The sequence below is a fragment of the Aythya ferina genome, assembly GCF_964211825.1.
Source record: "Aythya ferina genome assembly, chromosome: 1".
Lineage (NCBI taxonomy): Eukaryota > Metazoa > Chordata > Aves > Anseriformes > Anatidae > Aythya > Aythya ferina.
Genome location: NC_140296.1, coordinates 144,504,000 through 144,531,538, shown reverse-complemented (window position 1 = coordinate 144,531,538; position 27,539 = coordinate 144,504,000). Strand labels below are relative to the sequence as shown.

General features: G+C 37.8%; 1 protein-coding gene across 1 annotated transcript in view; it reads left to right on the top strand.

Annotated features, from left to right (window-relative positions):
- The window catches only part of PKP2 (plakophilin 2), a 44,372-nt gene that overhangs the window by 5,135 nt on the left and 11,698 nt on the right, over positions 1-27,539 (top strand). Inside the window, exons 2-6 of the mRNA XM_084507091.1 lie at positions 2,823-2,935; positions 5,535-6,229; positions 10,820-10,958; positions 13,992-14,199; positions 20,232-20,409. Coding sequence (XP_084363217.1) covers positions 2,823-2,935; positions 5,535-6,229; positions 10,820-10,958; positions 13,992-14,199; positions 20,232-20,409 — 1,333 coding nt within the window. The remainder of the gene's footprint in view (positions 1-2,822; positions 2,936-5,534; positions 6,230-10,819; positions 10,959-13,991; positions 14,200-20,231; positions 20,410-27,539) is intronic.

Here is a 27,539-nt window from a genome sequence, read left to right as displayed (position 1 = left end):
AGCCTCACTGACAGAGGCAAGTTTTTATCAGATCACCTATTCTGCTTCTCATAACTAACAGAAAGGTCCAGTGTTTTAGTTACCACTTTTTTTTTTTATCACACTGGCTTTTGGCATAAGTAAAGGGCCCATCTTGCAACCTACAGTTTATTCCTACCTAATAAATCTTCGGGTAAAACGCTGACAAAAGAATAAATACTGGTACGGTAAGAGAAAGCAAGAGATACCAAAATGCAAAGTGAAATTCCATAAGCTAAAATATACTGTGTTTATCTCTGAAAGAGAAAAATGTTTTGTTTACTGGTAGATAGTTTCAAAGGGAGACTGAAGGTTAAAAACAGATGACTGCATAAAGCCACTGTTCAAGCAGAGATAAATGAGTGTTGCAATTTCTGACTATGTTTTGATATTACAAATAGAGCAACTGTTAGATATGTAGTTTACACTAGTCTGCTTCATGGACTGCCTTATTATTTTTATTTTATCCTGATTATTTTGTTTTAGTTTAGTAAAGACAGAGAGTTCAGAGTTAACAAAAACATGCCAAAATTACTTACTCAAGGGTTCTTTATGTTCTAAGGAGATAATTTCTCCCTAAGTAGACGAGACAAAAAACGCTAACTATAGAGAAACAATCATCTGTGAGTATGTACTTAAACACTAATTATATGAAAGTACTCTAATAGGTAGCAATGAATAAAGCTAATCTTCAAAAAGCAGGCTTGGGCAATAGGCTATGTGGCTATGTCTTACTGGGCACCTGAAGTTGTACATTGGAGTTATATCATAAAAATGAGAGACGGATGAATTTGCGGTTTTTGGATGTCAGTGTATATTGGCAGAAAGTTTTTGCAGTGTGAAAACAACAGTCTTCTGTTACTGCTTTGTCATGTACTTGGGTAACCTTTCGGCTGTGACAACCTTGTAATGTGTCATGAAGGAATTACTACAATCCAAATCATGAGTTAGACCAGGCCGGATCATTCTACTCTCACTGACGCCAAGCTAGCATGAATGTGTCTTAACAAATCACCTAATGCATGTTCAAAACTGTCTTGCATAGTCAAAGTACAAGAATTGGAAAATATGATTAAACAAGTAAAAGTAACTGGAAAGTATGAATAAATTGGATTTGAAATTATTGCACTCAATACACTTTTATATTATACACAAATTTGGACTTATCATTTACAAATTATTGCTGTTATGTGAGACTTGTTTCTTTTCACCCTTGCCAAACCTTTATGATCTACATGCACTAAGGTGTTAAAGGCATGGGGGTACTGAAGTTCCTAGGGATACCCACATGTACCTGCTGTAGCCAGGAGTCTAACTGCACAAACCGAAAGCCTTAGCTGTTCAGCACAAATGCTAGGTGCTTTCAAAAATCCCAGCAGGATTTAGCCTGCATGTTTTTAGCACCTGAAGTCCCTCGTGCATATGACTCCTAATATTTTTAGAAATGAAGACTTCGTCAATTCGACCAAGTTAATGATTTGCTTCTGCCATTTCTTGTATTCTTTCTCAGACAGTATCTGCTATTTTGAAAATTCATGGCCAACTTCTTTATTAACCAGCATTATGTTCAGCCTAAACATCTGCAACCTCCAGTGTCTCCATTTATGGCAGATTTGAGGAATATCTTCCTTCTGCTTTTGATTTCTGTGTCACCTCTTTAAACCTGTGGGTTTTATATTCCTGTATGCAGATTCTCATAGTAACTTGGAAATTTCATGAACAGTCATTTTGTCTGTATCTGTTACAAAGCTTGACTTATTTTTTCTTAATAGAATGACTTTTATTTGAAAATGCATTGTACCAATGAAAGAGAAACACCCTGAGGCTTTTGGTTCTGTGGGTTTTATTGTGCATGTGTTTTCTTTTTTTTGTTTCTTTCTCTTTAATTTAAAGAATAGTGAGGTCTTAGTGAAAGAAATAATCACCAGGCACTGCTCCATTTTCAGAGCTAGGTTGTGGAAAGAAACTATCAAGGTAGATATGCTGTGGATCTTCTACCTTGTTTGGCAGATTAGTGAACCTTACAGGTACAGATCTGAAGTGTAATTAAACACCGCTACTTTTTCAGCTTCATACACCACGTGCCTCCACAAGCCAAAGATTTTGTTTGTGGACTCATGTTTTTTGGGTGAAGCACTAAGAAGATTAGTGAAGTATTGCTTGTTCCAATATATTGTCATTAAACTAGTACTTCAGGGAAAAGAAACATCAGCAGTTGAGGTAGACAGCTATGAAGTAAATAGTCTATGTTGAGTGTATAGTATTTCTTTAGTGACAGTTGAAATTACATCTCTAGGGTTTAACAGTAACAGAGGCATACACTTAAGCCCAGTTTGCTCTGTTGCAATCTACAGTTGCAATATTTTAACTAGTTTGTGTACTGGGTGTGTTAGAGTCACTCTTACATAAACCGTTCAAAACGTACACGTTCAAAACGGTAACAACGAAAAATAAGTTTTTGGTAGCACTTAATTATGTGCCAGTATCTGGGATATTTAAAACATCAGCTTGTTGTGTTTAAATTTCTTTTGTGAAATAGCTGCGTGAACAATAAGACTTCTAAAAGTTAAATATGTCTTAAGTAAAATAAATGAGAATTATCTGAGGCCTGTGCCCTCAGAAATCTTTTCTTAGCCATATTTTGAATGCTATGCACTGAACACAAACACCTTTCCATCTTTCCCCTCTCTGATTTTCAGCTAATATATATTATCAGCAGTGTACAAGTCATTTCCTTAGTACCCCAAACCATCCTTTATAGTAATATTATGTTTTGTTAAAATCTTACTAATTTTTATTTATAGGTAGTTTACACCGTGCTTCCAGTGTTCCGGAACGTGTTTATAACATGGGGATTACTGAAAATGATTTTGCATCAAGATCTCAGTATGGTGTCTCTTATTACCAGTCAAACCAGGTAAGGAAAATGAATGGGGATAAGTGCATTACCAAATGCATAGTTTATTTTGAAACCACAGATAACAGTATGCAGATGACATTTCAAGGTTTATTTGTTCACTTTTTGAAGCCTGATTTCTAGAAAAAGAGGTTTTTGTGATTGAGATCCATCAATGTTTTTCTCTCCTTCTGGTGACTTCTGAGCCCAGTGGCTAAACTCAACATGGTATGACAGATGGGCTTTTTGCAATCCTATTGGTTTTGTGAGAACTGGAATGTGGGTAGAAAATGAAAAATCATACTAAATGCCATTTAGGCAGAGGCTGTTGCAAGTCAGACCTTTATCCATCCCAGCAGCCAGCAGGTCAGTCAGCACATACCTAGCCCAAAGTAGCCAGAGGCCATGCTGGCATGTACCCAGCCAAACATTTAGAGGTTGCTGGAGGGAGTTCAGGAGTCCTGCAGGGTAAAGAATGACAAGGGTTGGACCTGGGAATATAGTGAAAGAGGTTAGGGAACTAAGCATCCAAAACCATAGGAAAACAGATCACACTAGTTTCACAATGACAGGTAGAGTGTTCCTTATCATTTTAAATAATCCTGCTGTAATCTGTTTTAGCATTACAAGAATGTGAGTGGTATAGTCTTTGTAATACAATAGCGTTTTTAAGCTAATTACAGCTTCACTTTTTATTTTGACCCACTTCACTTGGGTTCATGGCCTAAATGCTAAAATAAATAGCTGATTTTCTTCAGGGTTCATGACTCAGCTCATAACTACTATGAACCAGTTATTATATGGTTGAGGGAGCAACCATATAATTTGGTAATCAACACATAGCTCAATTAACATATAGCTTGGAAATCACACAGTAGCAGTGCTGCTGTGTGATCAACATCAGTAAACAAATCAGTTCAGCTTGGGAATAGGAATATTTATTTTATAAATAGTTTAGGGGGCAAATTCTTTCTTAATTTTAGATGACACAAGAATGGCATGTTTTCATGGAATGAAATATCCTGGCCGCTGGCAAATTAATTAAGCAGCTCTGGCACTCTATGGCAAGAGTTAGAACCAGTTACTTGACTACATTTGTCCTCCTATCATTTGTTCTCACCTGTTACCCAGTCCCTAGTATTTGATGTGAATCTGTTCTTTTTAGAAGAGAGCAAAAAGAGGATAACTAGATGTGACATAGGAACAACAATAAAATAGTACAGCTTTCCTGACAGGAAAAGAAAAAAAAAAAAAAAAAAAAGGAAATAGGACATGCTGTTCTCCCATGCTGCCATAAAAGTCAGAAAAAGCCACAAGGTCTAGTATTTCACAAAAGCATTCTTTTCTTTGCCGCCAGACAAGAGATAAAGAAAAGATATCCTTGCATAACTCCTGTAGAATAAACAGATAGACTCAATGATCCTAGCCTCAGCCTAATAGATTCAGCAACCTTTGCCCCTTTTGTGAGTCAGTTATCACCTTCAATAACTCCTCAACAGTTAAAAAAGGGATTTCAGTCACTATCCGCTAAGCCCTATCCCTTCAATGAATAACATCAGTGTAAACTTCAATGTTTACCTTTAAAAATGTCTGTAATATTACAATATTTTAATACAACATGAAAATATGTGGGACTTAGGTTTATGGCTGGATGCTACTGCACTCGCTACTGCTACTACTAATAATAATAATAATTAGCCATCGCTCTTCTATATAAAGCAGATAGTCTCCCAAGTTGATTTAGTTCTGGAAAGTGTTGAATATGACCCAATTTAGAACATAACAGTTCAACAAAAGATAGAAAAATTGAAGAGAATCCAAACAACACCCATACAGTAAAAAGTTTTGAAGACAAATCCTACAAAGAAGAGTTAAAGGAGGTGGGTTTATTGAGTTTAGAAATGAGAAAATTGGAAAACAAGAATATGATCGATTACTGTCCTTGCCCACTGGGGACAGGAAAATAAAAATCATCTTAAATTGTAGTTGTAGATTAAAGGAAACCATTGAGAAGGTGAAATGGTTATTTTGATTTCCTTGCAATGCTATGGAATCCCATTCGTTTTCAGTATGAAGTTAAGGAAACAGGAAAAGGAATATCTCTCCTTACTAGATCCCCCCACAGTGTGAACAGGAGAACAAAATAACCTCTCAATATCCTGTCAAGGTGTACATCATAACAATATACAAGTGTTTTAGTATATTTTAATATCTGACCGACTAATTATCTTCTGTTGGGCAGCCTTGAATTTAATTTCAATAACCGATGTGAGTGTTAATCCTCAAGGACTTTCAAGCTGAAACTAAAATCTCTGTTTAAAAATACTGCTCGCTATCAGGTATAAATGACTCTGGCACCTATTTTGAGGTAGTATCAGAAGACTATTTCCTTAGACTTTGTCTCCTAAAGTTTAGATCATACTTGTTCCTACCTTTGTTACACAGATACAAAGAAGTATTGCAGAATCCCATTTAATAACCAGTTTTGGTGATGTTCACCTTTTATTTTCTTATTCTCATAGCAGACCTTATAGTTTTTATCTTTACATTACTGGTTTGATTTCTTTGGCATTAATCCTAACCGCCGTAATCTGACTTTTCTTTTATGCACCCTTAACAGGTGGCCTCACCATCCTCTTATACAAATGGCTGGGGGACAAGAGTTACTTACAAGACAATGGAAGAGAGAGGTCAAAGACAACCCCTGAAGAGATTAGAGGTTTCACCCCAGCGGGGTCCTGAAAGATTTTCATATGTGTCCAATGATTTTCACTATGACAGCCGGTTTTCAACTGGATTCTCTCCAAGGCACGGAGATAATAGGAGACCCAGTGGGACTGTCCCACCAAGATATGCTCGGTCTGAGATTGTTGGTTACACTCTTCGTGATTCAGTGAACAGGGGACGCTCTTTTAAAAGACACCCCCAGATGGTGGCTGTTAATGACACTATCCCTGATGGTGTCCCCCCTAGCCCTTCTGCACTTCTGTACCATCAAGCAGGCAACAGTCGCAGTATGACCAACCTTTTAGAGAAAGAGAACTACCTGACATCAGGCAGTGCAATGGGACAAGTAAGATCACCAACTGCTTCCCATTTGGGGTCTCAGAACAGGCAATCTTTTAGGTCCAGCTGGCACCAAACTACTTTCAGAAACACACAGACCAGGAGGGATGCTTCCCAGCCAGCTTCAGTAACTGGTGTTGCTGCAGAAACAGATGGAAAGAGGATGACACTGACAGCTGCTATGGCAGCAGCAGGGAGAAATGGTTTCCTGCAGAATGAACAAGTCACCATCAATGGATCTCAGCTAGGGTAAGCATAATGCAGGACCTATCTAGGTTATGGGGTGTCACAGCTGAAAGAAACATATTTGTTTAAGAGTGGAAAGTAAACTATAGAGCCAACATAGTGTGAAAATTCACTTCCAGTGCAGCAAAGGAAAGAGAGAAAAAATGCACGTCTGCACATCCTGCAGGGTCCACACCTCTTGCTCACGTTCGGGACCACCTTTTTCCAACAGTTGATCATATGTTTAAGGAGACACAAAGTAAATGCTGAGCAATATACGACTTAAATGATGTTACATAGTAATATATTGGCAAATTTTTTGCTTGTAAGAAACCAAATGATTTTATCACTGCTTCTCACTAGAGTACATCAAAAATATGCCAATGCATATTTTGCAATTCGGCTTTTAGCAGATTGACAGCCTTCAGTTGAAACTTTCATGGTTCCAAGGAAACTTTTTAGTTTTGACGAACTTCATTAAAACATAAGCAGAAATTTCTTCCTTAGAATATTCATCCTCAGAACAAATATAATTTGCTCTGAATTTCAGGACCCCAAAGCCTCTCGCAAACAAGGGTACCATATTCTGAGGTTTTGTTGGCCCCAGTGGTAGGGGCTCCAGCTGATTCCTTAGTGTGTTTCTAAGCCACAGACAGCTATATTGATATTCAATCTCGTGTAGAAGCAATTTTGGTTCTTCTGCAAGGTGCAGTCATTGGCATCTAGTTGTCTGCCTGCACAAATTCAACCAAAGTGTTTTTCACACCCTCAGAAGTAAACATCTATCTTTAGTCATTGTGCAGGTGGCTTGCTTGGGACAGTGCTGAACTCAATGTGAAAGATTTGTGACCTATTGGAAATCTATTTGGCAGTGTAACTCCTTAAGTGACAGCTTTTCAGTTCAGCTTTTGCTGCAAATTACAGAAGAAAATGATTGGAAGTGCTATGAAAGCTTGTAAAGTTCCTTTTGCAAATGTTTACACATTTCATTTATCTCAGTACTTCTGACCATTTAATTTACTTGTATATATCTTTAGATTTTCAAATAAACTAGGTTCTACTTTGGATTCATAGCTAGATTATTTTATTTTTTTTGGGGGGGAGCAAGGAGCTCATTGGTCTACCCAAAGTTTTAAAAAGTTTCTGTAAAATATAATGGCTTATTTTAGGGAGAGGCTGGTGAAAATTGACATGTGAGGTAATTCCCCAAGAGATTTGGACCACTAGTTTCTTAAATGTTGAGGAAGAGACTATAGTTATTTTAGCTGACTGAAATCAGTATTTATTACATTTGCTTATATAATTGTTCATGATATCCACATAGATTATTACTCTTTTCTGATGTCTAAAATACACATTTAATAAGTTCCTTTGTAATTCTTGTCACTGGAAGGGCTTGATGTTGAAGTCTTAATTTGGTTATAGTACATTCCATTTCATCCACATCTAGCTACTGCACAATTTAATGTAGAATTAAGTGTTTAAAACGTAATAGACCAAATTTTGCTTTGGAGTACACACAGCTGTCAAATTAGAGCTGTTTCACTTATTTGCATCATATCACCAGACATGCAGTTTCTTCCAGCAGGACTTCTCGGTCTAATATGTTAGTAAAGACTTTCTCATTTCTTGTCATTTCCCATCCTCTTTGATTTCAAAGTTGCACTATGTGATAGACTGCTGCCTTATTTGTTGCTCCCTTAATAATGGAAGGGACAATAAAATAAGCCTGTTTTCAAAGTAATTTGCTTTTTCCTGAAATTTGTACTTTTAATGCAAGTCACAATTTAGGACTTTTCAAGGTTAAGTTTTAATAATTAAGAAAATATTAAATAGTTTAGTAAGGTTGGAGAGAAATAGTGGACTAGTTCTGTATAAAATTTAAAATTGTACAAATGTATTTGCAAACTTTCTGTAGAAGAATAACTCATGCTGTGAAATCAAAGTAGAAGGAAAAAAAGAACAATATAGTGATGCTATCACTGCATCTTCTGGTAGAGTGAAGCAGTTAAAAGCATCCATATATCAAAGGAAAGAGAGGGATAGTACCTGAAGCTACCTGAGAAACAGCTTACAGCATCAGACCTCTAAATGCGCTGAGGACTGTCACAAAATGATCAGAAAACAGTAGATTTCAAAAATGTTATATTCTGGAAATTAAGATGAAGCTAAAACTTGTCAAATCATTGTTCTTTTTAACAACCATTGCTTGAATATCCCTTTGTTTGTCATCAATACACATGATTATTAGCCATGCGGCTTTAAGGTTTGCCTGTAATGTCTTTGAGGGTAGTATGGAATAAGTATTACTGTCTGATAAAACTTTATTTTTTTATAAAACTTTATTACTGCCTGATAAAACTTTAGTGAGAGCAAATGTTGTTTTTCATCCAATAAAGAGCAGTCCTAGTATGGCAGTGTACAACATGAAGGAAAGATTGTGGTTACTACTCATGAAGGAGTATCAGCCTTGAAGGGATGATACTGGTGGATTTTGAGCTGCTGTCAGCCTCTGTGCAGTTCTGCACATCCACCACTTAGAAATTTGGTCTCTGGCCATAGATGCATTTATCTCAGTCTGACAGGCTGGTGACTGCTGATGGGCCTCTACTACTCTAGTACATTCTTGGCATCCTGAGGCTGTGTTCCCACGTATTCTCTGATATCCCATCAGGGATCAGCTCATGCAGCTCTCTTGACCTTAGTGCATAGATAGAGTCTTTATTTGCCTGGTGAAATAACTCACAATTTAACACATAAGAGATGTCTGCCACTCCATAGAAGGTGGCCAAAATTTTTAAAAGGTCTCCAAAGTTACTACACTAACTTGCAAGCAGGAAGGCGTGCACACATACATAACATGCTCACAAAAACATTGTTAATTTGAGGAACCTGGCTAAAACCCATGCTGGAAAAGCCTGTTTTTCTGTTCCCCTTAAGAGCGACTAAGAACAAGAAATATGATCTGTTTTTTTTCCATATTCATTGTTCATGATCTTTAAGTAAGTTTCTGATCAGTACATCCCACTAGCAATGTAAAGTAACTTTGTAGCTACTTTGTTTTAAATCAGGGCTAAAGTAAACTCGAAATCTGAAAGCCCTAAGCACTGCCAGAACAGAGCCCAGGGCACTACAAATACCAACTGTTGTTCTGTCTATTTGCACTTTGACTTAACTTCTCCATTGACATGCTCAGCGCACTGCCCACTTCATTTCATCTGTGTCTTGCACAAGTGTGCTTCAGCATCTATATATGCAGCATATTTGCTCAAAACGCAAATTCTGGGGAGGGTAGAAGACAGGAAATAAAATGATTTACACCAAATGGAAATGTAAAGTCAGGTGGAGACCTCAGGGTACTGGAGCAGAACTTAATTTGGAACAGGTGCATCTTCATCTCTTTACTCTCCTTGCAGCCATACTAATTGCCTTTTGCCTTATGAATTACAGGATAGCTAGCAGAAAAAAAAAAAAAAATCTAACAAAATCTTTTTTTGTCTCAGAGGTCATAAGTTCATCGTAAATACTTTGGTCTGATTTCAATGCATTTGTACCAGGTTTCTCTGTGAGAGATCTGCCTGGTTTCTGCCAGCTTGTGTCTACCTTGCCTCTCCACAGCCTGTTCTGGGCAAGCCTGTGCTTCCAGGCTCTTTTGTCCTTGCCAGTCCATTACTGAGATGGCCCCAGAGCTGAAGAACCTAGTGGCCCCTGGTACAGTGCACAGACACGTGCTTTACATATGGTTCTTTTCTCAATATTAAAACATTTCTTATCTGAACTTCACTAATCTGAACATCATGTATTATTTAACATTTCATCTTAGTTAAAAGAAAAAAAAAAAATCAATTTAAGCAAATGTGTTTCCTAAGCACCTGTTTATCAAGGAAAGTATTTGTATGAAAAATTCAAATTTTAGATGTACTTGCTGAAATGATTCACATGAAAACCATTCTGATTCAAGTTAAAAAAATAAATAGAATAGGTGTGGTTTTGTGTCCCCACACACACCTTTTTTTTTTTTTTCCTTTCCTTTCCTTTTTCCTCCCTCCTCAGGGTGGGGAGTGTTTGAAACCAACAGTAAGTAAAAAGGCTGGGGAACATAACCACCCAGGTTATCCCAGAGTTAATGCATCTGATTGTGCCATGAATTGTTTTGTTCCCTCTACTAGGGAAAAAAAAATGGGTGTGGTGATCTCTCTTTCCAGTTTTTGATATGGTCTAGCACAATTATTATTCAAGCAAACATGCAGGCAGTTAGAAAGAAAATGACCATGCATATTTTTAATCCTACCACAGGCAACATACTTACTCAATTTACTCAAGGTGATTGTACCCTACAGCTACTAATGTTTCCATGTTGTTTTTATAATCTCAAGGATGTCTTGCTTTGTCCACAACCTCGTATTGCTGCAACAATTCAATTTATGATTTTCTCTTCCCCCAGAATATTACCATAAGCTTTTGTAATATTTTCTTCTACTAGTAAGAGAATAATTTCCTAAGTAAAGCTAGTTGAAAAATATGAATAGTGTGGTATTACAAGAAAATTTGCAGGATAAATGATGATTTACTACAGTCTTCCTTCACTCTATTTTCTTCAATTATACTTTTAAGGAGCCCAGAAGGGGAGATGACCCTGGAACATGCAGTGAGCATATTGAAGAGTGAAAATACACAGTCAATACCTAGGATTCTTGCTGCAGTGACTTTCATACAGCATGAGTGTTTCCAGAAAGCAGAAGCCAGAAGAAAAGTAGGTGATTTTTTTATACACGCTTCCATCAGGTAGAACAAATAATTGTTCTATGTGGTACTGTTTACCAGCATGAAAAAATGCATTCCAGGAAACCGTGTAGGATACTGGTGTTGAATATTTTCCCTAAAATATGCTGATGCCTTTTGCTGCAGATTAGTTAGGTCTGTAGAGTAGCACTGGTCTATCCTAGCTGAAGTTTAGGTTTTAGCATTTTGTGATAGGAAACATGGAAACGTAGAGTAAGAAAGGACATCAAGAATTCACCCGAACTATTTGTAATTGCAGATGTTTCTGACCTTTTTCAAAACAAAACAATAATAATAATAATAATAATAATAATAATAATAATAATAATAATAATAAAAACACAAGCTCCCTCAGACAATCAAGGAACTTTACTACTCAGTTAATCTTAAAGTGTAATTACATCTTCCTTTTGCAAACTGTTCATTAGTTTCTATTTTGTCTTGATGGATATGGAAAAAAATGTCTATTTTTCAGTCCCTTTTATAATGATTTCTCATGTGTGTTGAGGCTGCTAAGTGTATACTCGCTCAAGCCTACTCTTTTGCAGGCTAAATGAACATAATTCTTTCAGCTTTTATAAGTTGTAGAGCCTGAACTTTTTATCAATATAATTGCTCTCATCTCTCATTTGACTGGCATGCTTACACTGTTGTTGCAGAAATATCCCAGAAATTGAAAGTCTGGGAGTACCCTGCAAAATTATCCAAGCTTCAGGGTTTGCTAGAACCACACTAATGTGTTAAAACAGGATGTGGATGAAGCAAACTGATAGGGGCTTGCTAGGACTGTACAAATACATTTGTATATTGTATAGATTGATCAAACAGGTCAAACTCTTAAACGTTTCTGAAAAGACATATTAAAAATATCCTCTTCTTCATTTTTCTTTAAATTTCACTGTTAAACAGAATCATGGTTCATTTGACTGATAGTTCTGTACATTCATGTGTACAGCAGTTATTTATTTTACTTTAACCATTTAAAAATATCTTACACTTTCTTTATTTCATGATTTGCTCAGTCTGAACTGAAATGAAGTCATTTCAGTCTGAACTCTGTATATGCAGTCCAGTTCAGTGACAACCAGACATCACACAGTCCTTTAGTAGTTTCAATGTACTTCACAGTAGGTCAAACTCTGTTTTGGAAAGAATACCTGTATAATTAGCAGCTTTAACTTTAGTTTGAGGACAGAGCTTCAGAATTGAATGTGTGAAGGTGGTTTATTATTCAAAGCTGTCTCAGGCAGCTTCCCTGAAAAACAGGCAGAGGAGTAAAAGTGTTCAAACTGAACCAGTCAGCCTGAAGCCTTCTTCTGTTCTCCTGTCTATACCACATATCCTAGCTGAGCCTCTCTATTTGGTGCCCATCAGACCTTTCTTTGTTTGCATTGTCTTATTTGCCATTTTTAGCTTTTCAGTGTGCATTCCTTTTCTCTGTCTCCTAATGCTTTGTTCCGCATTACACAATGGTTTGTAAGTCTAGTGGCTTTTCTTTTTTCTTCTGAACATGTGGTCTTACAGTATTTTGGTGGATTTTGTCTACCAATGAAAATTTAGACAGAACAATCAATAGCTTTTGTAAAGCTCCTCTGCACTTGGGGTCCAGCTGACTACACTTGTTTTACAAGAGCTACAACTCACTTAAAATTACTGACAGAAAGTCAGCATAAATGTTTGAATTAAAAACAAAGAAACAAATAAAAGAACCGTAAGGCATTGGTGTCAAACAGGCTTATCTACTGTAATAAAATGTGCCTTTACCTTCAGAGTGTTCTAATCTCCGCTTACCTTCAGATATAGATTTCTGTATTTCCTTCTGTTAGAATCTAGGTGTTTTTGAATGAACGCAGGGTAGATCAGGTCAACAGTGCAACAGCAGCAAGAAACTGCTTTTTGTACAGTGGAATCAGAGGAAAGGCAGACATGCAGTGTAGTTTGCTGGGGTTCTAAGGGCAAAAGGCTTTGTTGCAGTTCATTTCTTCTGGTTTTCAACATCTATTGGTCATATCAAATTCTTTTTATCATTAGGCTCTGGAGTGCTCAAAACAGTTATATCAGATTTCTAAGTCTTTCATATGCTGTCACTTCTACACAAGGATGAGTTTGTCCTCAAAGCCATATGGCATTTTTAGATGCTGGAGGAAACCATCCTCAATTGTACATGAATGTTAAGATATTTTTATTGTAATCTCACTCTTCAATGAGCCAAGGCTTGAGTATACTGCGTCACAGCTCATATTGCATTCATCATTTGTCACAAAGCATAGAACTTGGAAACTATTTGTTTCCATACAGCTGTTATAAAATAACAGCCTCTTAATTCTTCGTTCATTTGGGGCCAGAATTTCATTTTTTCAAAATTAGACACTGAAGAGTAGTCTTTGTTAAATGTGGGTGATTCAATAGTTGACTGGCTTACAATGTTTAACAGTTTATATTTTGAAGTTCTCTATTTTTTTCTCAGTATGCCACAGATAAGTACCAAGTAAACTGTATTCTTATTTAACACATAGTCAGCACATGCACAGAAGTTAACAGGGAAAAGTATTATCTTTCCCATCAGCATGGCTGCCAAGTAAAAAATACAATCTGACACATCAGGAACATGTAACATCCAGAAATCTCAAAGCAGTTAATGAATGTTCCAGAGATGAATCTTAAATATACATCTCAGCAATGTAGAAGCTAAAATACAGAGCAATCAAATGTCTTGTCAACGAGTACAAATCTGTGGCAGAGCTGGAAGACAGCTTGTTTCATTCTCTTGCATTAATTACTAAAATATGATGCCTCCTTTAGGTGTGGACTTGAACTGTGACTCATATGAAAGCCCAGAAGTTAACAGTCATGTCCAAATGATTAATGATCTGTGCTTCAAGTGTTTCAAACAAGCGAATGAAAAAGGCCCTACAACAATAAAGTTTTGGCAAGGGGAAGAGGGAGTGGATTTTGTCATTTTCAGCATCTAACTATTCTCTGTTGCATTTTCTTCTCCTCACAGGTTTTCTCACTTGGTGGTATCCCCAGACTTTTACAGCTTCTTGACGTTCAGAATGAGGACATTCAGCGTGCAGCATGCGGTGCTTTGAGAAACTTGGTGTTTGAGGACAATGACAACAAACTGGAAGTGTCAGAGCAGAAAGGGATCCCAGTCTTGCTCCGTTTACTTCAATACACCAAGGATGTGGAAACTAAAAAGCAAATAACAGGTAGTCTTCTGTGCCTTCAGGCATGAAGTGCATTAAGTAGTGCACAGGCTTTCCATGTGAGGTACCTGATTGTTTACCTAGGCCAGTGCTTAGTGACTAAATAAAAAAGCATTGTTACCTATTTTAAACTCTTCTCTTAGGGTGAAATTCCAAGGTCCTCAGACCCAATATCAGTCTGTGTGTAAGACAGCAGGAAGAGAGTAGGAACTGCAACTTTCCCTCTTAAAGCTTCTTTAGAGATGACATAGGTCTATATGTTTACAGGAACCTTAAAGGTCTTGAAATTCCAGAAAAGAAAGTAAAGCTCCAAATAGCAAATCTTCCAAACCATATTGATGAATGCTGCTCTGAGCAGTCCCAGAGGTGCAATTATTGTCCACTACTTCCACTGCAGCTCAGCCCTCACTGTGCTGCTGCAAGCTCTTTGTTGGAGACTGTGCTGGGTCTGTCCCCCAGAACTGTCAGGTGCCAGGTATAGAATACAGGTGCTCCCCACAAACCCTACAGCCACACATTTCTACTTTGAGATCACTCACTGATAGCAATTTACACCCCAGAGCCAGTCTTCTCAGATGGGTAAAAAGCAGAAAACCCTGCCACAGAAACATTGCATCCTTTCTGTGTGCAAGGGAGAGAATTCCTGGAGAACATCCTTTTTTTTTTTTTTTTTTTTTTGTAAAGATGATATGACACAATCAGTGGAGTGACCTGCTTTCTTGACTCAGTTTTTGCGGGGGTTAGGATCTCATCCTTTTTGTTCTACTTTCTCGACAAACTTTTAAAAATGAGTGTGGCCCATTGTGATCTTGGAGGAAGAGCCCTTTGGACCAAAACCTCCATATTACATGTTTTCTCATACATCAGTGTAGTGGAAGGAATGCTGGGAGTAAAAGGCCACCATTTCTCACAAGAAACCTGTGATTACTGCACCATTGGCTTTGAGGCAATCAGTTAAGAAATGCCCACCACTTTGTCCCTGCAATCCTGTAGTGTATCTTTAGGAAGTCAGTTGCTGGTGACCCACATTCATTTGAGTTAGCATGCAAAGGAAGAACAGGTTTATATTTTACAAATGGAAGAAAACATGAATAAATGAATGGAGATTTATTTCAAGTGTTCTTTAAAGACACCAGCAACAGAAGCTATTAAAATAGCAGTGCTTACAAAGATACAGAAGGTGTCAAGCAGCCCTGCCTTGAAGCAAAGGCATGTTGAAACCTTCTGTAGTTCTGCATTCTTTTAAGTATTTAAAATACTGTGCTCCCTGAGCTGGAGAACAAAGCTTTGTATTGTTGGTTCTTTTGGCTCAGTTCTACCACTCTGCAACATTAAAATGTCTTGAAGTTTTTTGCATTCATCAGATGTAGAACTGGATCCGCATTAATTTAATGATCATTAAATAACTTATTGCATAGCATGTTGTCTTTTGGTGCATTTACACACCAGTGAGGCAAGCAGTGAAAATGGTGGCACAGTGGCCAGAAAACTTTGGTCATTTTTTTCTAGCAATTCCATCATTTCTGATACGAGATTTGACTGTTTATGCAGGAGGACATGTACAGATATAGGTACTGTGAGTATTGTCTTCCCCTTCAGTAGCGTGAAAACCAATGAAGGGTCACCTTTTTTCTGGAATTACTGCTGTCACTGAACATTTATTTATGAAGTATACAAGACACTAATGTAATATCTAAGCAATATTGAGCAGGTTGTTGTAGTTAGCATAATAGCAAATAGCAAAATATTCTGATGTTATTTCATGCCTATCAGATGCAGGTGATTGCTTTAAAAATTAAGGAAAAGAGGGTATTACACTATTTCAAGAGCAAATGTGCGGTCAGGAGGAAGAACACTGGGTCCCTTGGTGAAAATGTCACTACAGCAGATTTTCTGCCATCATTTCAGGGATTCTTCTTGCTCACTAGCAAGTTGTGAGGAGCCCATGGGACTTGTTGATTGATTTTCTCTGAGAATATTAACTTTGCTTCCAACCACATTTCTTTCCCAGCCTTTACAAGGCAGGCAAGGAGCAGGCTGCAGGCAGAAAGTAGGCAATCATTGTTAGCGTGTGCTTACTGAGGTTGGTACTTCCAGATGCTCTTGGCATGTACAATGATAGCTAGGAAACACTGGAATTTCTGTCCTGTAAGGGCTGCATCATAAGGCTTTTTCAAGTGCTGTGCAAAGCTCTTTCTACCAAAATGTTTTTAACCCCACAGAGCATGTTTCCCTGAATGATTAGTGTCTCAAGTTTCAAGGACCAAAACCTTGGTACCTGTCATTGCCTTTGGCTTCCTTCATTGCCTAGAGGAATATCATAGCTATGCATGCAATTGCAGTGGAGTGTTGTAACATACTTCCAGGAAAAGGTTAATGCAGAATCAGGAATTCCACCTCTTCAGCATGAGAAGGGTGCCTATCTTTCCACATCATACTTGTTAGCTGCCTGTAAATTAGAGACTTCCAAATATATGATGTGATAGCTAGCTGCATGTGTTGCCCCATAAGAGATCAGCAGCTGGTAATAACACACTGCACTCCCATGAGAGTCTCCTGTCCCAGAACTGAAAGCATGTGACACTCATCAATAAAGATGCCTAAGCTCAAGAGAGGAAAGCTTTTTGTTTCTGCTGCTATGTAGGAAGCCTTGTACCAAAGCATTCCACCTGACAAAAATGCATGATGATAAAGACATTTTTGGAGAGAAGATGTTTGTGTTCTTAAACACTTCTTCATTACCTCTCAGAAATATGATCCTAATACTTGTGCATGTGAGAAAAGTAAATCTGACCCTTAGAAGCTTATCTTTAAGGTCAGTGGCTAATTAGCAGCAGCACAGTTAGTACCGATGAACCGTACCTAATCTTGAGCCATATCGTATGTTGTATATCTCACAGAGTATTTTGAAGGTCTGTGTTTTCTTCCTGTCTCTCCCTTTTCTTTCCCACTGTGAAGAGAGGAGCAAAGAAGCCCACAGGAATAACAGGAAAGTAGGGGAAAGCTCTCTCAATATCAAAAATGTGACCTCCTTGTGTTGACTCCACCACAAATAAGAACCTGCAGCTGCTCTTCCCTTTGTGTGTACTCCAGTTTGAACACCAGAAATGCAATTGCAAGCCAGCACTTCGGCTGAGGAGAACAGCCTGAGCATAGTCATGCAGTGAGGCTTGTATCGTCCTGTGAAAAGACTGAAAGCAATGAAATGTAAGGAGGTAAATGCTGACTGTAGCAAGTTCTGTGTCCTGCCACACAGTCTGTGCCTTCCAGAAGAATGCACAAAAAGCATGAAACCAGTGTCCCCACCAAAGTGGCTGTGTGCTTATGACAGTGGTCTGAAAACTGCCATGGACCTGTTTACCTAATGCCTACATGCAGAAAATGGCTGCTAGCTTTCTCTGTGCAATGTCTGTGCTTACAGGGTTAATGAGACTAAAGTGAAGGAGTCATAGGCTTTGTCCTTTATTTGACATACAAACTTCTTGTATGTCTTTTAGGAAAGGAATGAGGATACTCCTGAACAATAGGAGAGGACGTCACTTTGAAACAATGCAGGAGCTAAGACAGGAATGATGTTTTGTAGTGTTTAGTGAGCACACTGAGAAACAAAAAGGAAAATGGTTGCTGCATGAAAAAAAAAAAAAAAAGGTTTTGAAGGTAAGCCAGATGATCTTCTAGAGAGAATCTAACCTCTTGATCTTGTTATCATGCAGCGTAAATCAAAGAAATGAAAGAAAATTATTTCTGCAGGGGAGATTACTGCACAAACAGAACTGTCATAGTAAGAAATACAAATTTTAAGGAGACCCCACCCATTTTCCCAAACAACCATCAAAGGGGAAAATATGTCACTATGAATACATTATATATATGAATACATTATATATAGCTGCAAGGAAAGGGCCCACTCTTAAAGACATTTTCTTTATTTATCAAGACTAAATTGATTCAATTTATCAAGACTAAATTGAACAAATCCATTCAAATACAGAATGCCACCGAGAGAATTCTTCTAACCCCAATGAGACAGTGCCTGTGGGTATAGGTAGGATTTATGTCAAAAAATGTACAACATGAACAGCATTCAAATCCTGTTCTGATGATTCTGACCTCTTTTCTAGGTGTCTGTAATTCAAAATGCACTTGTGCCTTTTAATATGATATTCTGTCCTTATGCCCATGCATTTATGCAGTTCTGTCTTAACATGCTTCCATTACCAATGCCCTTTGGACTGCTTGTCTGACTTCCTGTAAGCCTTACTTATCCCTCAGGAAAGTACATTCTTCCTTTTATCCCCTAATACAGAGGTTCAAGAGCTGATCCAAGAAGAAGGAATGGGCTGCTTCTGGCTGGCTTTTGTTTTGATTTTATTATTGCTCACAATAGCTGTAATTAAATTCAAAGTGTAAGGAGATACAAAAGAAACATTTTTTTTGTTGTTGTGAACTGATGAAAGGAACGTTCACTAATATCCTGCCAGTGTTTGGAGGAGGAGGTCTATGAAACTTAGAGCAGCAAGTGGGGGAAACAATGAATGCCTTTGTAGTGAAAATACTTGTCTAGGGAAGACTTCTTTAAAGAGATTTTTCATCTGTTGGTATAGAACAGAAGCAGAGCTAACCAATTTACAATATCATACTTGAGATTTGTTTCAGTGTTTGCACAATGTGAGTAGACAAGGTATGTAGTGTTACTTAACCACTGGTTGACTGTCACTGTTCAGACAGTTGTCACTAAATAAACTGTTAACACTTTTCCCTCTTACGAGGAATTTTGCCTTCAAGTGTTAGAGAAACTTGGTGATGGGCATCTCCCATCTTCCAGCAGGTTTCCAAAGACCTGTAAACTCACTTACTGTGCCTCCCGTCTACCCCTCTTTGCAAGTTTATTCTCTGGTGTGTTGTTGGTACTTGGAAGTGCAACTAGTCCTGCCAGGCATCAAGATGGGCCGATTTCCTCCCTGGAAATGTGTAAATGATCACAGGTGTTGGGTGTTAGCTCTGTTTTATGTGTGTTACTTGGTGACTGAGAAGATGATAGCTACGAATTGGCAATGGGCATGCAGAGCCATGGAAAACTGCACTTCGTTGTCAGGCGTTGGAAGGACTATATGGATAACTGACTTTAATTACACAGATAAGTGCACCCTTTGTTTTGGCGCCATTTCCACATCCTCAGATCAAAGTCCTGTCATACAGGTTCACTCTTAGAGTTGCAGTACACTGCCATGAAGGTATAAACACTTTTCCCTGTGTCAAAAAACTACCTGCATCCTCAGAAAGGCGAGTTTTATGTTAGGAAGTGTTTTCTTTGTGAAACTGACGCAGCTGGAGGAGGTAGTCAAAATTACAGTAAATAATGCAATAGTGAACATTCAGAGCTACTTATTTCTTTCTTCAGTGTTAAGGTACAACTTTTGCTGTGCTCTCCAGTCATGTACATATGCCTAAAAGCTCTGTCATTTACCTGCTCAATGAGAGGACACAGAAAATCAAATTTGTTGTACATTCACTATTTTTTGACTCCTTTTTCCATAATCCTAGAAAGAATACATGAACCAATAGGCACCAATTTCAGATGTTAACAATGTTCAATCAAAGTTCAGCTTTTTTTTTTTTTTTTTCAGACAGAGAAATTCCACACTGTAGTTCAGATTCTTTTGTTTATTGCTTTAGTGATTGTTTGACATAATATGGCTAATTGCACTAGTTTAAGATAAAGGAAGAGTATGTTCATGTAGTCCGTGTATGGCTGAATGCCAAAGTGCTTATCTCATGAGAGAAAATAAGAAAAAAGCCTCCCAACTCTCACTGGTGACTCTAAAGACTGAGCAGTGTGCAATCACACATGGTAGGGTGTTGTGTGGTATTGTGTCATGGTGGCTGGTGAGCTCTTATCACCCTCTTCTGTTCCTCTTGAGGATGTCAAGAGCCAGACAGGCTCCTTCACTGATTAACTTAAAGGAGTTTGAGATTACGTCTTGCAAACTTTGGGAGAGTCTTCTGCCACTCTGATTTTACTTTGCATATTGCAGGTTTATTGTGGAATTTGTCCTCCAATGACCAGCTGAAGCATCTGTTGGTTAAAGAAGCCCTTCAGACCTTGACGGAAGCTGTTCTCATCCCTTGTTCTGGCTGGCCAGATCGAGATTACCCAAAGTCAAGTGTTCTGTCTGACCCTGATATCTTCTACAATGCCACAGGATGCCTGAGGTGAGCACTCAGTCTACAAGTACCCAAAATAATAGTGCTAAAACAGACCTGCACACTTTCTTTCGTGCTTTGAACTGTGATGGCACCAAGAGAAGGGTTTGCATACAGCTCATATTTTGAAATGCCTCATGTACTTTGTGTCAGACCAGAAGAATTACTGCTTGCTACAGTAAAAACAGCTTTCTTTGTGAGGTTCTTCTATATTGATCTGATGGGTACTCTGCAGGCTATTTATACCCATAACAGAAGATAGTAATCAGAGCCCTAGCTGCCGTGCATAGCTGCATTGAAGTCAGAGAGGTCTTTCCTGAATAACAGTTGTTGATATGATGTATGAAATCAGCTCCTGGCTGATGATGATAGTAATAATAAAAAAGCTTTTTAAAAAAGTTGTAGGAATGGTACTACAAATTAGCATTTGAGAAAAGCTAACAGTAACTTAAAAGAAACTTTAAGCCTCTGGGAACCATTTAAAGTTATTTTAGGACTTTAATGAACTGGTCTCCAAATTTTTTTGATTACACACCCATATCAGTAAAAAAACTTCTGAGCACACTACCCAGTATACTTATTTATATATAAATGATATACACATACTACTGTGCTAATATATTATGTACATTATAAAATGTACTCAATGATAGAAAGTAAATAACTAAAAGATAAAGATGGAATTAATGCTATTTTTTAATATTATTTTAATTATTAATGGTCTAAAAATATTTTAATTCTGCACCCCACTTTAGAAGCCGTTGCCCTGGTGGATGACTTTTAAAGCCTCTACTGGTGACTTTTAAAGCCTCAAGAGAAATTTGCTGTCTTCTGTTTTATTCAAGCAGTGGTTAGCAGCATTTACAGTGGATTACTAACTGTGGACAGCCAGGAGCATTAGTATTTCCTATTAAAAAACACAAAGAGGGGAGGCAGCTTTCTCTTACAGTTTTTCCGTATTATACTTCGGTGCTGAATAACCCTATAGCTTCCATTTGGGCTACTGTGAGACTAATATACTTGAAGGATTAATTGTGTTGTCACAGGACCATCAGTGGGACAACTGAAGTGCTTGTGTACCTGGAATTTTCTTTCCAGAGACTGAGCATGTCATTTTCATCTACAGCAACATTAGATATTATTGGGCCAACAATGATTATGCCATTTATGCTGGGTAAATTCTGCTCACCTCTTAGACCTGCTGCAGTGCCTGCTGAGTCTTACCTGCTTTACCAGGAATGGGAGCAGTCCTTTGGGTAGTAAGCAGAACATGCTCAGCAGCAGCCAAATCACTCTTTTTTATATGTGGCATATAAACCACACCTAACAGTTATATTCAGTACCATCTTCAAAGATCCTTTGGCTAAGTACACAGTAAGAGTTAATCCCTAGCCATAATTGTTTCTTATCTAAACAGAGGACTTGGAAAGGGGACATGGAACAAAGAAGTACAGAGGAGTGTTCGGTTTTCAACTACTGCCAAAGACACTTACTTCAGTGTATCACAACCTGTGGTTATGCTCATTGGAAAATGGCTAAATTAGGATATAGTCATTTTTGAATAAAAATAAGTCATGTTTAGTTTTGTGCACGAGTTTAACTAGTTCAACGCCAGGCTGCCTGAGGTTGATGAATAGTTTTACAGGTGTGCATCTACTGCTGCAATCAGGTAACAGCGTCATGAACACCATAACAGCTAGTACAGAGAAACAGAGTACAAAAGGCCTCAGCAGACCCACCCCTAAATGACTGCAGTATAAAACTCACATCTTTAAAACAGGATACGCCTTTTAAAATAACAATCTATTAAACTGTGGCCCTTTGTCTTTTTTTGTGAGTTCAAAGTGATTGTATGTTATGTAAATACAAACGTGGGTATCAGAGACACATGCCTTTTGATTACATGAAAGGCCATAGTTTGAAAAAAGTAATGTGTAATGATATGAGAGTCAAGGCATGGCCTAAGTTTTAAACTTTTCTTAGAAAAGTAAAAGGAATTAAGTTTGGAATTTAGAGGTTGGGAAGCTGCCCAGTTTTGCCTTAACACATACATGTATCTGTCTGTTTTGCTAAGATGTCCTACAACAGAGTAGGTCTAGCTGTATTACATGACTTTGTACTGTGTAAACAGTCCTTTGTCTGAGTCATGGGTGGTTTCAAAGGACAAAAGGGTTGTTAGCTATACAAAACACTCAACAATAAAGCATCTTCTTCTGCAGTAACCCCTGACAGCCCACCAACTACTAATTAACTTCAGCTTTAAGTAATAATTAACTTTTATTTATTCCCATAGCTCAAAAGCAAATTCAGAGAAACATTAACTAGCCATAACAAAATCTTTCTGACTAGTGATGTTGTCTCTGAAGTAAAGCAGATCGTCTTTTTTCATAGAAATTAATCTGAGCTGCATATGTACAGAGAACAGTCTGGCTGTCAGATGTGCCGCTCGTGATGGTGCTACTTCCTCCTGCATTTGGATTCAGGAACCATCTCTTCTCAGCAGGCCAGTGTATGGGGACACACAGTTATTCATAGTTTTAGCATGGTATTACTCTTTCAGAGCTTATTGAAGCAACTTGATATGACTTGGTTTGTGACAAACAAGGAATAACAGTAGCTGGGTTGTTTAAAATCAAATAAAAGTGGATTCTGAATGTACCTTAACTCTATACAGAAAGTGAATGGGGCTAATTCAAAGCTGCAGTTGGTTCTGTAGCCTTAATTGAAAAGTCTCTCAAACTGACCTTTTCCCAAAGATACATTGCCTATTTAAAAAATATGATGTCCATATGCTTGTCCTTGTCATTTTTAAATGCTTGAACACTGAAAATGATAACTGAGAGGAGAACAAGGTCTTGAAAATTTGCAGTTAAAGTTGATCTGTGGGATTGGCAACATACTTCCTATCACAGAATAGTTTTTGACGAGGTTTATCATTTCTGCACAGACCAAAAATACAATATTTTTAGCACAAATCAGTATGCTTCTATTTAATGGAAATTAACAAACCTCCCAAAGTATCACCAACTATATTCCTAATTTATGTGCTGCTTAAAAAAATCTCTGTACAAAGAAGCTCTGAAAAGTAAAAACAGCAAACCACAAAAAAAAAAAAAAAAAAAAAAAAAATCTGTGCATTGAGGGAATGATGCTAGTAATAAAGATGTTTTAAGCATAGATATGTGCCAGAATATAAATCTGTAATTAGTCTTCTTTTTTGTAATACTAACATGTTTGTTGTGCATGTTGATAAGGTCTATAGCCTGCAGCTTCTATTACAGGATAAAAATAGTACTTTGAAGTACAATATATTATGCATTGTACAGTGCTTAGGTATAGAAGGATGCCAAAAATTCTTTTAAAAAATTTGCATATAACCATTGACTGACAGAGACAGCCACAGTCCAAATCCAACACTGTCATCTAACATGGTTGTAGGCACTGTGCCACACAATTAACAGCTAGTAAAATAAAGCTCTCTTTAACATAGTGTCAAGAGGGAAAGTGAATCCCCATCTAGCAGATGATATTGCAGATACTACTGCTGGAATGAGTGAACAACCAGAACATTCCCTGTTCTGCTAACCAGTGACTGCAAGAAATATTGTTGAATTCTGAACACCAGCTGCCTGGGTCTATGTATGCACTCACTGATAAGGTAGTCCAATGTTGGAAGGATTTGTTAATCCCATTCTCTAAGATCTTCTATTTGTCCCAAAGTTTTGCTTCTTACAGTTTTAAGGAAACTGCAGGGCACAAAACTTTAAAGACCAGAATGTAGCAGTGTACACCACACAATTCTACATTAGCAATTAGAATAAATAACGGTATTGTTCAGTTCTGAAATGTGATTAGAAAAACACTGTGCCCTGAGCAGGCAGAGTAAAACAAGTCAAAAGACTTCACTGTTTGCCTGACAAGCAGCCAAATAAGTAAAATTGGCATATTAAACTATGGAGGGGAGTAGTGTGAACTTTTTGCAGACAAGATAACTCTTGTTGGATTTTAAAGTAAAAGCCACTCTTTCTTGGCCTGAAAATAGTATGCATAACAGTTCTGTCTCCAGTTTCAATAGAACTGTATTGGCTATGTATTCTGGAGATACTTAGCCTCCTCCTCCATACTCTTCCTCCAAGTCTGAAAAAATAAGATGCAGAATATGTGGGTTTGTATATTATTTATACGTAATTGAATTTCTGGCATGACTTTTCCTGTGAATTAAAACGAAAGCTTAGCAGAAGGCTGTCTATTATACTTTGAATGCTGATGATGATCTTGTTACACTTTTACCTTGAAATACCTGTTCCCAAAGTTTGGGAATGTAAGATGTCTCTGTTACTCAGGGACAGAATGTGATTGTTCTGAAGCAGCTAAAGGGAGCATTGTCCTGGGTGTTGCCTTGGAGGGTTGATCTTTCCAAAAGTTATGTTCACTGATCACAATTATTCATGCAAATATTTTTTAAGAGCTAACAACCACAACTACAGTTTGTTTTGCATCACTGCTTTTCACCTGTTGTCTGTCCCAGCGTTATTTTATATTACACAGGGACTCTTTAAAGACGGTGGAAAGCTGTTGTCTGAGGAAGTAGTATCATTGCACTTCAGACAAGGAGGCTGCATAACAATCCAGTTCCATTTTATCTGGAGATAAGTAAGGCAAAAGCTCTTAATGTTGGTTGAGAAGTGTAATGGCAGATCAAGTTTGTAATGGGAGCTTCTAGCCAAGGTTGTAAAACAAATGACTAATGATAACAAGTCTTTGAACCTAGGCTTTTTGCATAGCATAGCCATTCCTTTAGGTTTATTTCCATCTGTTCTTATCTTCTCTTGTCTAGTCTTTGGTCTGTCTGCTCCCCCCATTCCTGAAAGGAATTTTGTTATTTCCAGCCAGCAGCTTGCAGCCTAGCATTACTGTGTAGATCCCTGGATTCCTTTCCCTTCTCATTGCATTTTTGAATTGCACAAGGCATGAAGTGAATACAATTTCCTGAACTATTTCAGGAAATTGTTGTCACATAATTGAGTTAAATTCAAATTACCAGTTTTGGCAGGATGAGTCCCAGGAGCAAAAGCCTTCTTCTTATCAGTAGTATGGATCATTCACAGCAGTGCAAAAACCTTTTCCAACATTGTCTGCCAGAATGTTACTCAGTGCTGGCTTAAAGGAAGTATCCCTTTCATTTGGTTAAATTTGCAGTGCAACTGAACATATATTATCATTCTGCTTCTATCGAAATCATGCTTGATTTTACTGTGTTACAATTCTTTGTACTTACCTCACTTGGATCATAAAATATTCCCTGACATGGAATTAGCTGATCCTCCATAAATGCCACTGGAATAAGGGTGAATGCCTACTTCAGACACAGATATATTTCTACCATATGCATGTGCAGGAGAAAATAGAAGCAGCAAATTCAGTGTGAGATGAATGAGGCATGTAGGTAGTGACATGTATCCACTTTAGCATGCAGTATTGTTTGGGCATGTCACCAGGATTAGCATATGTAAGCATGCCAGAAGTCAGAGATTTTTAATGGCTAGATGATATCAAAGCTTAAGTTCCAAGGCTCTCAAAGGAAAGAGCCCCTGCGAGCAGCAATCTGTCTAATGCTGCATCTCCCCAACCGTTCAGTACTGATGCAGGGCAGAAGTATCAGGAATTGTGTAGCAGAAGAGATTTTCTACAAAACTGTTGATCTTGACTCCAGCTGATTCTTTTTTCCACAGATGTATTTGTTTTAGTATACTTCTGATGAAATGCAAGTAAAACAAGCTTGCATAACAGGCTTGAAGATTTGTAGGTATCCCTGGAGTCTCACATTGAGGTTGCCAGGAGCTGCAATTCTGGGCCAGTCCAACCATGGCAATTGCCCCAGTGATGCACATTTCAAGACCTCCGGGAGCTCCACTACAAGAGAGTCCAACTCATAAACTCAGAGGGAGGTGCTACAGTTGTCAGGAGACAAAAATCTTGGGAAGGCAGTATGAAGTCAGTTTTGCAATTTGCTAAGCCATTGTTTCAAAATGATTTTTTTTTTTAAATTAGCAATTGATTCTTATGTGAGGCTTCTCAGAAACATTTTTTTCCTAGTCTAATAACATTTTCTTCCTGGTATTTCCCAGCATTTCATTAGAAAAAAAAAGCTTCAGTTGTCAACCCATTGCCTTGAGAACTAAATCTGACCCTATTCAGAGTAAAATGGTTCCAACTGTAGTTGGACAAGTGGGAGAGTAAGAGGTCTTCCCTTCCCAGTCTACGTTGTGGTAATAAGGAGAGAAAGGGAGATGGAGAATGGAGTGGCCATATATGCATGCACACACATGGATACACATAGTGTTGCCTCTGGATAAACAGTTGAGGATCAACTACTTAAGGAAACAGTTCAGGAATGCATTTCCTTTGCAGAGCAGGACAGTGCCTCAGCTTCATACCCTTCTCTGCTTCCTGATCTATGAAGCCATGTGCCACACCACAGTCGCACTAGAAACAAGGCTGAGTGATGGCTCTTCCTTTTAGAGCCATTCAGCGTGATCACAGCTGTGTAAACTTCAGTGATTTTTAGAATAACGTACTGTGACAAGATGAAGTGCTATATCAGCAGAAGTGTCTTTGGTGTGGGAAATTCCACGCTTATCTTTTAATGGTATTTTTAGTCTGTGTACCTCAGAAACTATTTATGCTATGCACTAGAAGGGCTGTAGCATGTACATTTCTGTCAGCATAACCATAAACTCACTAAAGCATGACATGTCTCAAATGTGACATCTCTAGGTAAAATTAAATTCCAAAGTGATGCCATATACAGGAACCTGAATGTTAATTCTGTGATATGTAATTCCATGAGAACATGAACGAATTTATAAATAGGGACATTATTAACAGCATGACCTAAAGTAAAACTAAAATTACAATGCATTTGCATTTAACCTAAAGATGTACCTCCCAGGGTCTGTGGGTACAGAACTTCATTGGCAGTATTTAAAATCACATGCATTTTACAGTAGTAAGCCACAGGAAAATTTAAAGCTATGCCTTCCTGGCTTTGTCATTAATAACATTTTAAACTGTTGTAATTTCCAGTGGTTAAAGTAAGTGTGTAAAATAAGCTCCCTGCAAATATTTAAAGTGCATGA